The sequence below is a fragment of the Petromyzon marinus genome, chromosome 9 (genome assembly GCF_048934315.1).
Source record: "Petromyzon marinus isolate PM22_M1 ecotype Great Lakes invasive population chromosome 9, UKy_Petmar_22M1.pri1.0, whole genome shotgun sequence".
Lineage (NCBI taxonomy): Eukaryota > Metazoa > Chordata > Hyperoartia > Petromyzontiformes > Petromyzontidae > Petromyzon > Petromyzon marinus.
This window is the reverse complement of record NC_133675.1, coordinates 15,370,873-15,387,022: the sequence shown is the minus strand read 5'-3', so window position 1 is coordinate 15,387,022 and position 16,150 is coordinate 15,370,873. Positions and strand designations below refer to the sequence as shown.

The 16,150-nt window shown below is 49.2% G+C and overlaps 1 protein-coding gene across 5 annotated transcripts; it reads left to right on the top strand.

The window, feature by feature from the left end:
• The first annotated feature begins 1,459 nt into the window (after window positions 1-1,459).
• PIF1 (PIF1 5'-to-3' DNA helicase) lies at window positions 1,460-16,125 on the top strand. 5 transcript variants are annotated; one of them, XR_004402546.2, is made up of 16 exons: window positions 1,472-1,619; window positions 3,307-3,375; window positions 4,857-5,012; window positions 5,715-5,905; window positions 6,421-6,697; window positions 8,310-8,484; window positions 9,182-9,307; window positions 9,743-9,896; window positions 10,662-10,779; window positions 11,192-11,298; window positions 11,410-11,549; window positions 12,115-12,221; window positions 12,762-12,849; window positions 13,352-13,459; window positions 13,815-14,006; window positions 14,647-16,125. XR_004402546.2 is itself a non-coding variant. In XM_032950303.2 (16 exons), exons 3-16 carry the CDS (start codon window positions 4,872-4,874, stop codon window positions 14,692-14,694), a joined length of 2,010 nt encoding a protein of 669 aa, XP_032806194.1. In that variant the 5' UTR covers window positions 1,479-1,619; window positions 3,307-3,375; window positions 4,857-4,871; the 3' UTR covers window positions 14,695-16,125. The 5 variants fall into 5 exon arrangements, 4 of the variants coding, with proteins under 4 accessions (XP_075922057.1, XP_032806193.1, XP_032806195.1 ...); XM_032950303.2 differs by having other exon boundaries at window positions 1,479-1,619; window positions 13,314-13,459; XM_076065942.1 differs by lacking the exons at window positions 13,815-14,006; window positions 14,647-16,125 and having other exon boundaries at window positions 1,460-1,619; window positions 3,317-3,375; window positions 13,314-13,800.
• Window positions 16,126-16,150: the final 25 nt, after the last annotated feature.

Here is a 16,150-nt window from a genome sequence, read left to right as displayed (position 1 = left end):
TTCCCCGGGGTAATTTTTTGGGTCAAAATTTGCAGAAAAAGTTATAAATAAGTACCAAAAAGAAACTTAAAGGTATATCATTTAACAATGTTAAATCTGCACAACCCTATGATATATCATTTCAGATCCGCGATAATTGTATCGTCAGTTTTTCAAAATATCGTTATCGTGATCATCTTTGCTGATTGGATTTTTTACTTCAATCCGTGTATCGTGACAACGGTTATAAATCTGTAATCACTAAAGATTAGATTATTAATTAAGGTTCTACATAAAAATTTCCCGTGTATAATCCATAGATTTTGTTATTTGTAAAACTTCATGGGAATTATGTGACGTCAGCGGCTTCAAGTACAAACCTGTCGACCCCTTATCAGTGCCCTACCTTACTACAGACCAGTTCAGACCTTATCGGTCACCCCGTGCCCCTTATAAATCTCAACGTTCGTCCTACAAAGTCCCATCACAAAGGAGAAACACAGACACATAGGGAGCCGTCCATAAATGACGTCACGCAGACATTTGTGACGAGGGGGGGCTGAGAAATGTGACGTCACATCAAAATGCGCAACTTTAAATAAATATAGACAACACGTTCCACTTAATTAAATATACTTAAATACGCACTACAATGACAATAGATTAAAGCGATTTGAAAATGTTGTTATTTATTTATTTGGGGGGGGGGGGGCAAAGCTTTGTGACGTCATATTTGAGGGGGGGTCTGACTTTTTGTGACGCCGTGTGACGAAGGGGGGGGGGCAAAAATCGTCCAAAGTCGCGTGACGTCATTTGTGGACGGCCCCATAGACAAATAAAATGTTGCCCGTATTGAAACGGCTGTACACCACATGGACCTGAGAACTCAATTTCCCTGTACAAGAATACAGGCTAAACCGTACGGGTTGACAGCTATGTAATTATAAGCGACGTTTCGGACAATGGCCCTTCTTCATAGCACATGACGGTCCGTTGCTCGAAATGCCGCCGATTTATATTCTGTATGATCGGACATCTGTGAAAAAGAGCTGTCTAGCCAATCGGATTCTTCCAGTACACAGACTTTGTATTCTGATGATTGTGTATTTTATCTTACTGACGAATGCGTTGATGGGGTTTTTTTACACATCATGCTGAAAACAGCAGCCTTATATTGAGCGAACTATCGTTGAACAACGTCAGTGACATGAATGCGTGCATGTAGTGAGTTAAAGCGATATCGCGATAGGCGTCACGTCGTAACATTCAATATCGTGTCGCGAGAACAACATCGCGTTATCGCGATAATCGTCACGACGTGGCAGCATTTAATATCGCGCACGTGACGGAGCCACGATCACGTGGCGGCCCCCTCACCCAATCGCCGCGCCGCATTGCGCGCGGCCAAACCCCGCCCAACTTAATCCGTTGCGATTTCAAATTTGCTACCCCCTGATTGGCCGGTCCGGGAAAAGCTAATCTGATTGGTTGAGAGAGCAGCACGCCGAGCTGCCTGATTGGCTTGGCGTGCAGCGCGCTGCTCTTCCATTGGCTAGCGAGCTGCAAGGGCGGAGTTTTGGTTTAAATGTCCCCTCGTTGTTGGTGGCAGCTGCAGCAGCCCGGTGCTGAGGTTCATACCGGTGTGTGTATGTCTGTCGGCTAGTCACCCTGCCTGTCTGTCGGCTAGTCACCCTGCCTGTCTGTCGGCTAGTCACCCTGCCTGTCTGTCGGCTAGTCACCCTGTCTGTCGGCTAGTCACCCTGTCTGTCGGCTAGTCACCCTGTCTGTGTGTCTGCTAGTCACCCTGTCTGTCGGCTAGTCACCCTGCCTGTCTGTCGGCTAGTCACCCTGCCTGTCTGTCGGCTAGTCACCCTGTCTGTCGGCTAGTCACCCTGTCTGTCGGCTAGTCACCCTGTCTGTGTGTCTGCTAGTCACCCTGTCTGTCGGCTAGTCACCCTGCCTGTCTGTCGGCTAGTCACCCTGCCTGTCTGTCGGCTAGTCACCCTGTCTGTCGGCTAGTCACCCTGTCTGTCGGCTAGTCACCCTGTCTGTGTGTCTGCTAGTCACCCTGTCTGTCGGCTAGTCACCCTGCCTGTCTGTCGGCTAGTCACCCTGCCTGTCTGTCGGCTAGTCACCCTGACTGTCGGCTTGTCACCCTGCCTGTCTGTCGGCTAGTCACCCTGCCTGTCTGTCGGCTAGTCACCCTGCCTGTCTGTCGGCTAGTCACCCTGACTGTCGGCTTGTCACCCTGCCTGTCTGTCGGCTAGTCACCCTGACTGTCGGCTTGTCACCCTGCCTGTCTGTCGGCTAGTCACCCTGACTGTCGGCTAGTCACCCTGCCTGTCTGTCGGCTAGTCACCCTGACTGTCGGCTAGTCACCCTGTCTGTGTGTCTGCTAGTCACCCTGCCTGTCTGTCGGCTAGTCACCCTGACTGTCTGTCGGCTAGTCACCCTGTCTGTGTGTCTGCTAGTCACCCTGCCTGTCTGTCGGCTTGTCACCCTGTCTGTGTGTCTGCTAGTCACCCTGCCTGTCTGTCGGCTAGTCACCCTGCCTGTCTGTCGGCTAGTCACCCTGCCTGTCTGTCGGCTAGTCACCCTGACTGTCGGCTTGTCACCCTGTCTGTGTGTCGGCTTGTCACCCTGCCTGTCTGTCGGCTAGTCACCCTGCCTGTCTGTCGGCTAGTCACCCTGACTGTCGGCTAGTCACCCTGACTGTCTGTCGGCTAGTCACCCTGCCTGTCTGTCGGCTAGTCACCCTGACTGTCTGTCGGCTAGTCACCCTGCCTGTCTGTCGGCTAGTCACCCTGCCTGTCTGTCGGCTAGTCACCCTGACTGTCGGCTAGTCACCCTGACTGTCGGCTTGTCACCCTGCCTGACTGTCAGCTAGTCACCCTGCCTGTCTGTCGGCTAGTCACCCTGTCTGTCGGCTAGTCACCCTGTCTGTCGGCTATTCACCCTGCCTGGCTGTCTGCTAGTCACCCTGCCTGTCTGTCTGCTAGTCACCCTGTCTGTCTGCTAGTCACCCTGCCCGTCTGTCGGCTAGTCACCCTGCCTGTGTGTCTGCTAGTCACCCTGCCTGTGTGTCTGCTAGTCACCCTATCTCACTGATAGTTACCCTCTTTGTCTGATAGTCATCGAGCCTGCCTGTTTCCCAACCACTCTGATTACCCAGTGATTGCTTGTCTCTTTAACAAGTCATCCCGTCTACTAGCCAGCCACCTCACCACCCTGCCTGCCTCATATCCAATCATCCAGCCAGCCAGTCACTCCACCTGCATGACGCTACCTGTCAGCAGCCTGATTTCAGTCACTGTGCTATCTCCCAAGTGGCTTGCAGCTGGGAGAGCCGCATGCAAGAGGGGAGGCCGGCTTCACGCTGTGACGAGAGTACCCTAGGTGAGTTCCATCACTATATTAGACTGCGTGTACCGCACGCAATGCTGTGGAGTATATATATAATACATGGCAGACACAACATACACACGTGTGTACACGTGTCGTACTGAGAGTAATGTTATAAACGTGCATCGTGATGTTGTATACAGGCGTACATCTTTTGCTTTGTGACAGTCCACGTGCATCTCGTATGGCGTTGGGCGCGCACGTTGCGCCTGCAAAGTGTGATCATAATCAGCCGTGATCAGTCCACCGCTGGACGGAGGACTCCCCAATTCTCTAGCGCTCCTGCGATGTACAATCCACCTGGCTCCTCGCCCATCGAGATGATTTCAGTGCTCCATCTCCCCGTTGGACAACAATCTCATTGACGTGTCACGTGCATCCATTGGCTTGCCAGCCCCGTTATCATTCTGGACCGTAGTAAACCCATGCGTTCTAGCGACAACGACGGGCACAGAAGTCTGTTAAAGAAAAAACAACCCCGTAGGCCCGTTCTGTAATCTACGTTGATGTTTCTCAATGTAACCCCAAGCATGCACGTCCACGATTCCTTGCGCGGTTTCCAGGGTTTTCAGTGTCATGTGTGAATGGCCATGCGTCGGATCCATTGGCATTGCAAGTAATTTACCGTGCTTAAAATATCTGCTTCTTTGAAGTACATTGGTATGCTACTTTTCATTTTCCAGCTTTACAAAAGTACCCCAACCTGCTCTCGTCCGCCTATTTTTTTAAAGAATTTTCATCCCTTTCTGCCTTCAATAACTGACCTAGGTACTCCATTACATATCCTTATTTGCTTTCCAATGATTTTCCCTGTGACACATTTTCAACTGGTTAGCGAGCTCTCTGCACGTGACCTTTGTTTTTGCTCAATTATCATGAGCCCATCTATGCCGTCTTCTTCACTATGTTTTTTTTTTCACAGAGTTTACATGTAGTTAAATTCCATCTGTTGTACTGACCGTCATAAGCAAATCTAAGACTGAGCATATTTTCTCCATTCATTGTCATATGCCTTTTTCGGGAATGTCACTTTGAATAACCCATGGCAGAAGCATGGCTCCGAGTCTTAACGCCTTCTGTCGAATCCTGAACATGATTGTTCTTTCTTTATGCAATAGCTGTGCAGCCATTCCATTTTTGTAAATAATTGTTTTCATTTATTACTAATGTGTTTTATTTAGGCCTGGTTTGTGTGAGAGCTTGTGGATTTCGGGGGAGGGGGCTTTATCCAGCAGTGCATAGATCATGTCTGATGAGTTGTGTCCTGTGTATATTAATTAAGCTGTCACAAAATGGTCATATAAGTTACACAATTCATGCGTACAAAGTGTACTCTTACTGCTCAGTGTATGTTCATTATGTGACGTATTGCAACGTGCGGATAGCAGGTACAGAGTTGAAAGCTACTTGACGTGAGAACGTGCCGCTCCAACTGCTGTGCACCCCACCTTCCTTGCGCCATCTCCCCTGCCCAGGTCCTTCAAGGAGGCATGGATGAGCCCGAGGCTCAGATCTGCTGCTCCTTGGTCATCGAACAGCTCGACAAGTCCGGTCAGTCGGTCCGACGCAAGGCAGTGCGCGACGCGACCCTCATGCTGGGGAGGAGTGAAGTGCGAGAGCTGCAGCTGCAGGTGATGTGGGTTGTGGTACTGAGGTGGCCAGAGCCACGTTAACAAATGGTTGTGTGGGGGGGGGGGGGTGCTCCGTGAATACGGCATAATCTGGTTACCCTTCTTCCGGAAGCGTTTTGAACTCTGGACAGGTGCATGTGTATACGTCGCACACTCGTGAAGGCTGCATGACAGGTAGCCTTTGGCAAGGATTGAGTTGTGTAGCGTGGATATATGCGATGGTGTGCTCTTTGACAAAAATGTCTGGTAGCCCAGCAGTATATTTTTTTTAACAAGCCAGATTGCTATTGAAGCCCGAAAGGTTGAAATCAGTTCAGAATTTTCTTCCTTAAGCAATTTTCGCCAGATAATATTGGTCTGGAAAGCCAATAGGCCGATGTATCACTTTTTATGCGCAGTGATCTTTTACTTTAACTTCGTTGAGTATAGGTTGACTAGAGATAGCGTTGTAGACAGGACACCCACTGTATTGTGTGTGGCATTGTTCTTCACTAATTTTCAGAGGGGGGCCACTTTCGCTGATAAGACATCAGTGTGAGGGCTGCCACACATTTGAAACCATTTATTTGACAGCACGATGGGGTGTTTTCACATTTGAGTATTGTTGGGGGCTGCACGTCAGGGGCCGCACTAAAGGCCACCCGGGGCCACCAGTGGCCACGTGAGCCTTGCAATCAAGGACTCTGGTGTGTGGGCACACAGGTACTGTGCCCTGGTCGGAGCGCGGAGCGGTTCTGGCTGCGTGATGCTGTGGTGCACTCGCGCTTCACGCGCGAAGGCAAGGGCGGCCTGCGGCTGCCCCATCACAGCACGCAGCTGCTTCTCTCAAACTGCCCCCCCGACCGCCTCAAGGCGTTCCTGCGCATGATTGCCGCCAAGACCATGGCGGAGAGGTACGCCGATACCCAGCACTCCGAGGCGGTTCCATAATGTGTACGGGGTAATTGGTTCCACTAGATAAGCAACATGTGCACTACACTATTAATGGTACTCACGAACAATAAAGAAGTGAATGAATACACCTGATTAGAGCCTGTTGGTATGATCTGCACATAGAAAAATGCATATTTAATAAACGATCATCTTAGAATATCAATTCTTTTTTCTAAATTAGAATTAGAATGGGGTCTGCATGTGCCCAATGAGATGAAACAAAACTACGGTAAATTATTGCTCTTTTTTACAAACAAAATGTACGCTTCAAAAGTGAACGATATTTTTTGTGTGTATTTAAAATGTATAATTTTTACCATTGCATTCATCCTTTTTTTACCATTGCATTTTTTCATTGCATTCATTTTCTTAAAATATCTTTATAAATAAAATGAAAGCATTCACGCAATGCCTGAACTCTCCATACCGCCACTAACTCTACGGACTCCTGTGCCCTTCTCCTGCATCCACCCAGTGGAGTGTCAAGCGTTGGCGCCGACCGCAAGCGACTCCTGTCAGAGGCACCCCGCTCCTTCGTCACCGTAAGCCCCCTGTCGGCACGCGACCTGCAGGCGGCCCGCGAGAAAGCACGGCTCGCGCAAGCGGGCGGCGGCGGCAGCTCGGGGGGCGGAGGAGGAGCCCCGCTTGGGGCGAGGCAGCCCCTGGCCACCCGTCCGGATGGGAACGTTGGGCGAGGAGTTGCCGGGATGGCGAGCAAGAGGGCACGCAGCCCCCACGGGCAGGTTGAGTCGGTAAGGAGGAGGAGAGGAATTGTTACGATTGTTTTTTTTTATGAATCGACAACGCTAGCTGTGGTGTACAAGCGCACGTAAACAAAAAGCTTCCATCCCCTTTTGTCTTATTGTAGTGTTCTTCACGGAGGCGCACACTTGACTTAGAGGCAAAACGTTTATTACACAGCCCCAACAGGGCTAACTACATAAACGTACACATGCTAACTAGATCCAAACAGGGTAACTACATAACCAGGTCAGTCAGTAATATCCTGACTGACACACGATGCCGAGCGGAGACCGGAGATCGGAGAGACGTAGCGCCGAGGGTTGATTCCAGAGAACTTCCCGGATCGGGGCTCGGGACTCGGCCTTTATGGGCCCGCGGTGTGGCCGGGCTCCGCCCTTGGCCACGGCCCTTTCCAGATCCTTCCCGAAGACTCTGGCCCCTACATCACGTGTCCCTCGCCCGTCCTTTTGGGCCCCCCTTGCCACCTCGTCTGGTCACGTGCCCTCTCGGGGTCACCCAGACTGTCATGTCCTCGCTCGACCTCTCTCTCATTCACCAGAACTATGCCCCCTAGGGCCCGCTTCCATGGCATACCCACTCTGGTGCCCGAGAGAGGCCTAAGACACACAGCTCCACTCTTGTGACAGTAGCTGGTGTTAACACCATAGTGACTCCATTTACATCACTACATTATAACAGAAATAATAATGAAAGACTTTACCCTTTCTGGAAATAATACAGGAGTGTGTTAAGATGTTCAAACACTAAATAGATACCCATTGCAAAGACATTAAGTCTGCATTAACCACACATGCTTGTGGTAAAACATGCAAACAACATAAATTTAAACTAATAAGCCTTCTTTATGGCCTTGTCTTAGTATGTTAGACCAGAGAATACCAAAAGGCAAACAGTACAAAGAGATATGAACAGAAATATATATTGTAATGAGGCAATATTTCAAAATCATGACCATTCTTCAGACCAGAGAGCATGAGTTATTCAATAATTATAGCTGCAATTTACAGTGTAGTGCCTTGCAAACAGAGGGGGAAAAACATGACTTACAGTTTTCAATTGATTTATAAATAGTTGATATAGTGATTATAATAACCAATTAAAATTAACTTCAGGAATGAGTGAATTGACCACAGAGGAATGGTGGTCCGAGTCATTGTCCAACTATGGCTTGAACTTCGAACCTTCTGATTTATAGCTGGGCACAGGATTGCCTCGTGGATACGTATGAAGTTACCCACAACTAAATCGATTACAATTAACAGCTCTCAATGCATAAATGCATCAATTCCAGGTCCATATGATGGGATGTGTAAAAGAACATGATCACTGTTACATTCGTTCATCGCATGTGTTTACAGTGGGTCAAGCACAGGGTCATGGGCTTTAAAAAAAATATGGGAGATAGCGCATTTTCTTTGACCTTGGATGTGAACAATGTACGGGTGTAATACTGGTGTCCAGAGCTAAGGTTGGATAAATGGCAAGCTCCCAGAAAATGCAGGTGTGTAAAAATGAATGTCAAGATCGCTCACAGAAGTGCACATTATCGGTGTGCACCTTGTGCGATGGAACGATGTCTTGTTTTCATTTTATTTCCAGACCCCCAAGAAACCTCTGAGAGACTGCAGCATCGCGGGAGCGTCGGATAACCTGCCAGACCTCCTCAGGGTTGCACGCGTAGGACGTGGTGGTTCGGTGAGCCTCTCGCAAGAGCAGAGGGCCGTGCTGGAAGCCGTTATGGCCAGGAAGAACATCTTCTTCACGGGGAGCGCCGGTAACCACGCCGCACTAATACTGCATGTATACACAAAGATATGAAGTGTGTGGTTGGTCTTCATTGTGTGGCACGATCCAACACCATTCCACAACCAAGGAATGCCACGCTGTTTCACAATGCCAAGCCACTGGGTGCTGCACTGCATGTATGTTGAAATTCGAAAACACTGTACGTAGCCAACCGTGTTAATCGGAGGTGCTGATCGTGCATCATGCAAACCACTTTTTGCCAGGCCATAGCAAAATAAATTTTACGTTGTGACATTTTCATCGTGTTATTTTTCATGTAAGTACAATTACTTATAAGAGCTATATATTATTCCTAATAATTCAGCTAGCCCTGATTCAGTGACACATTCAATACTTATATTTTTCCCATATAATAATTTGTGGTGAAACCAGGCATTCGCTAGACTTGAGAACCTGGTTTGGTCATGTGAGGCTCCCCAGTTTTAAACCCAGCAATGCATGTGCATTACTCTTGATACTTATTGATAGCATGTGGCACAGAAGGCTGCTGGAGCATTAAGGTGGAGGACAAGTTATTTAGAAGGGCATTGGAGTGGTTTGATACCAAGGAGTACAGCGAGGCAATGGTGTCTACAATGTAGGAACAAAGGGGAAGGAGCGATCTTGAGCCTTCCACAGGTTGTGCGAGTCGCGTGTTTAATCGCGTGTCTATGTGCATGTGTCAGGCACTGGAAAGTCGTTTCTACTGCGTCGGATCATGGGGACCCTGCCGCCTCTCAGTACCATCGCCACCGCGAGCACTGGTGTGGCTGCCTGTCACATCGGAGGCATGACATTGCACGCCTTTGCCGGTGAGAGCCATTGACCGTGTGAGTGCATATTGGTATTGACGGCACGATCCTACGATGGAATAATCCACAAAGCAACTGCACACGAGCTGATTTCAGCACGCCATCTCATCTTTTTTCTACCCTACTGGCTGTAAGCCATAACCGAGTCATAACGAGCCAGAACCGGTAGTTTCATATCAGATACAGTGTCCTCGCAAGATATCTCAATCTGGCTCGGGGCCAAGCAGAGCCAGGGGCGGGGCTAATTACGCATTCATTGTGACACAAGTCAGTCCACTATCAGGACAGGGTCATCTACTCGTGTCACGACTAATTGTGTGTGATGATGTCAGCGGCTCGGCTTCTGCAGCGGAAAAAACAACCTGGCACCTCCTGAGCTGTGCCAGGCAGGCGGTTCTCGGTTGTACCGTGGAAATTATGTATCTGTCTGCCTAGGCATGGGCTCGGGAATGGGGCCACTGGAGCAGTGCGTGACCATGGCCAGGCGACCGGGCGTGCTGCAGCGCTGGCGATCGTGCCACACCCTCATCATCGACGAGGTGTCCATGGTGTCCGCAGACTTTTTCGACAAGATGGAGGCAGTGGCGCGGTAGGGCGTGTGCGCGCGACTCGAATGGGACGCGCTTACGTGAGGCGCACGCGCGGGCACAGTCGCCGGTGCGCGAAGGGGTGAACCACGAAGGGGCAGCTGAGCGCGTGTGTGTTTGCACGGGGAGCAGTGGTGTTGTGCACTCGGTGACCCGAGTTCGATTCCTGGCCGTGGATAACATCAGTGGCGAGTGTTATCTGAACCGATTCTGGGCCACCCTTAAGCTGATCCAACCTTAAACGAGTTGATGCTTCCCCAGTGCTGATGTTCACACACCGGAGCGGATAGGCATGGTGCAGTCCACACTATATTTTCGCGTTAATAGGTGCTTGCTTAACTGCACTTGGACAGTCTATGTGCCTATTCAGGTGTTCTCTATTGTTGTGCTATACATGCAGATTATATGCATGGCGAATGCATTGTGTAAATGATGTATACATAGTCCACGTTGTGTGTAGTGTTTATATGGTGTGTAATGTGTACATGATGTATAATACATGGTGGTGTGCAATGTTTGTGGTGTACATGGTTAATGTATGGTGTTTAAATGGTGTCTGTGTGTGGTGTACACATGGTTTGATGTGTACATGGTGTGTGTGATGTAAGCATGGTGTGTGCTGTGTGCACAGTGCATATATACATGGTGTGTGATGGAAGCATGGTGTGATATGAATGCATGGTGTTTGTGGTGTGTAACAAGATGTACGTGCGGTGTGTAATGCTCTCTGCATGACACACTGTGTGTGGTGCGTGTGGCGGTGTCAGGACGGTGCGAGGTCGTGACGAGCCATTTGGAGGGATACAGCTGGTGCTGAGCGGAGACTTCCTGCAGTTGCCGCCTGTATCACGAGACCGCACTGTCAAGCGCACCTTCAGTTTCCAGGTGTGTGCACGCACGTACCAGTGTGCACATGTACGTGTGCAAATACCTCTGTGTGTGTGGGAAGTGGTGGTGTAGTAGTTAGCACACCAGTTCCCAGACCTCCGATTAGCAGTTGGTGATGTACGGTGCGAAAGAAGTTCAACATACATTATCGGTTTTATTCCTGACCATAAATCACCAAGTGGCAGCCGGTAACTAAGTCTCACAGCGGCCGTTCGCAGATACAATGCGATGCAATCCTACATCAAAGGACATTTCTCACTTTCATGACATTGGTGGAACATTTTGAATATTTATTTAGAGCTGGCGATTCCTGCAAGACTTGTATTCCATCATTAACATTTATTAAACAACTCGTGTAGTGAATGCAATACCAAACACTGTAGGTCCGTTCGTGCTTGCATACGTGCAGGCCAAAAGCTGGCGGCGGTGCGTGCACCTGGCGATGGAGCTGACCCAAGTGCATCGTCAAAAGGACCAGGCCTTCATTCGGGTGCTGCAGATGGTGCGGACCGGCAGGTGGGTCTCGCACAGCGTGGCAAGCGCAGCAACGCCACTCCACTGCTCACCGCACCACTACGCACCGCTACACGCACGTGCAGCGCCCCGTACACGCGTGTGGTCGTTCAGGTGCACAGACGAGGTCACGCGGTGCCTCGTTGCCACGAAGGACAACGCGATCGAGAAGGACGGGATCCTGGCGACGAGGTTGTGCACTCATCGCGACGATGTGCAGCTCATCAATACTTGTCAGCTGGCCAAGTTGCCCGGTACGATTGTGAATGTTTTTGCGAGGGTACGAGTTGGGGGGGGGGGGGTACGGAGCCGCGGTGCACTGATCCATGCACTGAGCCACAAACCCAATGGCCTAGGTTGGCTGGAGCGGTGGCGGAGTGGTTAGCACACTGCGTGACGAACCTGTCCAGCTGAGTTTAATTCCCAGCCAGGTCTAACATCAGTGGATTATTTTTAAACTTGTCCTGGGTCTTTTCCCAAGGTCAACTCAACCTAAAATGAGTACCTGGTGCAGTGTAAACATCAGCACTGGCGAGACAGACAAGGTGGCCGGGTGTGAAACTGGCCTAGCCACCATCTTGTGTGCCATGCCGGCCTTAATAGGTGCTCGCTAGCAGCACCTGCCCCATCAGTCTATCAAAGGCTACACGGGTGAGCTTTGTCTTTGTGTGGGGTGGGGAGCAGCGGCACAGTAGTTGGAGCACTATACCACAGACCCCTGGGTTTGTGTTCACTTTCATCAGTGGCGGAGGCACAAATTCCTGATTGCGTCAGAGGTGATTGGCGGTGATTGTTGCCACGTGGTTCTGTTTGTCTCAGGTGAGACGCACATGTTTGATGCACTGGACAGCGACCCCAGTCAGGCAAAAGCCCTGGATGCCATGTGTCCTGTTGAAGCCTCCCTGCAGCTGCGCAGGGGTGCACAGGTGAGGGCCTGCATTGTAAAGAGACACTGAGGTGCACCGACGCTGTGCTACTGTGGTTGCTCGTTTATGATAGTGTGCGTGTCATTGTACATACAGTTGTGTAACATTGTGTGAAGGTGGATACGTTTACATTATGAGACCTCCTTTGCCAGTAACAAGATATAGTAATAGGTTTTACCCTTTTAACTGGCACGCCTTTTGGCGTCTTCTGGTCCAACACCAGTGGAGACTAGGCTCTAAGAAAAGCTGGCTTGGGTGTGGACCAATCAAATTCAAGGACAGTGCATATTATTATCAGAGTTGTCTCTTTTGTTTGCATTTTGAACTGCTTGTGTTGTGGTTATTGCAAACATGATGCCTTGAATAAAGGTGTCAGTTTTTATTGTGCCAGTTAAAAGGGCAAAACCTATTACTGTAAGGTGGATACGCTCGTATGCCTGCGATTGGGTTGTTGTGCGAGAGTGTGCCGCCTCGACATCGCGAGGTCGTGTTTAGTTGTGGGCGTGTCCACGTGTGACGCGAGTGCCACTGCACCCGCAGGTGATGCTGACAAAGAACCTGGATGTGCAGAGGGGTCTGGTGAACGGCGCACGTGGGGTTGTCACAGACTTCAGCACCGAGAAATTCGGTGCGCGCACCCATACAGTCGCATGCTCATGCATTCATGCACATCCCGCACCTTCGATTAGCACAGCTGACTACGTGGGGTGTGAAAGATGTTAAACATACATCTACATATCTAAATTAGCTCAAGCTTTCATTCACGTGACTTGTGTAGCCACCCCCACTCTGAATTCCTCTCCCCGCCCCCTGTAAAAATAGACGCTGCTCTGTTCATCGTTGAAGCCCTTCTGTAGCATTGTTTTCCCCATCCTCCTCTCTTGTGACCCTTTATCCCGTTGTTCTATTCCTTTCCCACTGTTGTGTATCTGTACGTGCGAGTTTGTGTACGTACGTGTATATGTGTGTGTGCACTTTAAGTGCACATAGCCTGGCACAAGCGCCGTGGTGACGTCACCGCCACTTAGTGGCGAATGGCGGTTGTTGTGTGTTGTGGGCCTGTTTGTATGTGGGGTATTTTGTGGCGTGCAGGCCTGCCACTTGTGCGGTTCGCATGTGGCGTGGTGCAGGCGGTGCAAGTGGAGCGCTGGGTGGTGCGTGCCGGGGGAGGAAACGTGATCACCCGCAAACAGCTGCCTCTGCGCCTGGCCTGGGCCATCTCTATTCACAAGAGCCAGGCGAGCAGACAAGCAGACACGCACGGAGATACAGACACGGACATGCAGATACAGAGCCAGATGCAGACAGACGCACAAACATGTACATGGAGACATGCAGAGAAACACGCAGATACAGTGACATACAGCCATGCACAAAGACAGAAACATGTTGAGATCTACGAAACGCACACAAAGAGGCACTTATACATAAACACACCCATAAAACATGGCCATTTACATCTCAGGAACAATGGTGGCCAAGATTGAGTGGTGCTGGGCACACCTCCCACTTGTGCCCTTGTGCCGGCATTAGAATGTTCTCCGACAGCACTTTTCCCTGTTGTTTACAAGGTGTGGTGGATCTTGTCCTCAGGGCATGTCTCTGGACTGTGTGGAGGTGTGCCTGGGTCGCGTGTTCGAGTGCGGTCAGGCGTACGTGGCGCTGTCGCGCGCCCGCTCGCTCCAGGGCTTGAGGGTCGTGGACTTTGACCCCTGCGTGGTGCGGGCCGACCCGGACGTGCTGCGTTTCTACGCCGCGCTGCGGCGAGAGGCGCCACTCACGCAGGTGGGTATGTGCCCTGGGCACCCGGCCAGCCTCGAGTGCCTTTGTGGATAGGCACACAAGTCAATTAGCGAGAGTCAGAGGGTGCGCACATCTGGCAACTGACCAGACTTAGGGTTTAAAGGTATACGAGAACTTTGTTCTGCGTCTCCACCTATAGATACGAAAAAATAATGTAAGTCCAAACCAATATTATCCAGAATAATATGTTTAAGCAAGCAAACTCTGGCCCAGTCTTGACATTCTGGGTCTTATCAGCAGATGCGGACTTGTTAAATTACTGTTATTTGCAAGATCACTCCACAGACTGAGGGGAGGGATGGTCGCTCGGATTAAAAGGATGTGTGCTGCTAGTATAAGTGTATAAATATGATATACTATAGTTTGAATTTGTGAGGTATCTGTTACATGAAGGTCATAAAGGTGTGCACATTATGGTAAAAAATATGGTCAAAACACAAATCGTACCAGCCACTGTGCAATGGAAGTGTTTAAATCACGCATACTCTGAAGCAACACGGGGCATTATGTTGTAACACATCATCAACAAACACAATTCAACACTTACACGGATTCTTTTCTCAACCAAGTAATTTAAAACTCTTAGTAATATAAAGTCTGCCCCCCGCCCCCCCCCCCGCAGGGTTCCCTCAACAACTGGCTGCAGAGAGAAGATTCTGAGAACGGCTAACGGAGGCACGGTGCTGGTGTGCCTTGGATTTACTACGCACACTGGTCATACCCACCATAACCATTTACCAACACTCCAGCAAAGCTCAGTGCTTCTGGCAAAACTCACCTTGGCCTGGGTCTGAGAATTGCAAACTTACGGGACTCCTGATGAATTGTTAAAATTCTGCAGCAAAAGCGAAGGTTTAAAAAAAAAATATATATATCAAATGCACTAAGTGTTTGAGATGCCGGTGCAGACAGGCACTTACTGTAATCAACTGTTACGCTTCATTACGAGTGATGCATTTCAGTTTTAACTCGAGGATGTGTTCTCTTGGAAGACTGTATTTTATACATATATCTGCACAGATAGTGCTGTTGTCAGAGTAATTCACCATCAAACAGAAGAGTTGAAATCCCAGTCAAGGGTCAAATCAAGACTAATTTTTTTTATATAAAATCAGCATCTTCCTGCTAAAATGAGTGTTGGGTGGTCTTGTTGGCGGCTCTAAGTCCATGGTGGAAATTCTAAATTCCAGTGATGTGGTCGGTTTATCGATAGAAAACTGTTAACTTCCCACAGGTCACTGTTAAAATTCCCACAACATTAATGTTTTATAGCCCTGGATGAAATGTGCCGAGTGAAATCACAGTTAGAATTTTAACCCTCAACCTTCTGATTGAGTTGAGAACTCTAACGACAGCTAAAACCAGTACAATGCCTCTTCATAAACATACTGATCATATACCGTCGTTAACGATCTATGTATGGTGGCTGGGTGTGCGTAGTGCGGGGCACACCCCCCCCCCCCTGCCATCACAGTTCTTAGTCACCTGTCTCTTGCGAACAAGTTAGAGAACTAACATATGCAGTGCAAAACACCTAAGTTAAGTATTGACCGTCTAAAGCATTCGGCAAGGATGTAATCTTGTCACTTAGTAAGCGAGGTTGGGCGGTGTTGATAAATCAAGAAAAAATTTGTGGTACGCAGAAACTGCATGTATTTCTGCCAGCCAGGAGCAAAGGCGGTTTTGCACATGACATCTGCGTCCATCTGTTTACATGAGTTTACGCGCGACAATAGCTCTTGAACGGTGAGCTGAAACTGACGGACGAATAGAGGACTCGGTTTGTGTTGTTTGAGATCGTTTTGAAGTTCAAGAGGTTTACAAGACGGCTCGTTATTTAATTTGTAGACAAGTTGTGAGATGAACCGTCCAGAATGAGCCATCCTCCCTGTCTGTACGTGAATTAAGTGTTTCCTGAAAACCTTTCGTCTACATCAGAATGCAGCAGCGTACTTGCCTGTATGGCCAGGTTATCACCACAAAGTGACAATGTGCTTTGTTGGGCAGTCTGATCAGCTTTTATGCATGTTTTAAAGCAAATTAGCAATTATGTACAGGCACATTTAGTTTGTAACATTTTATAATAAAGATGAACAAGTTATACCTTGTGTGTGCAGATGCAAAAA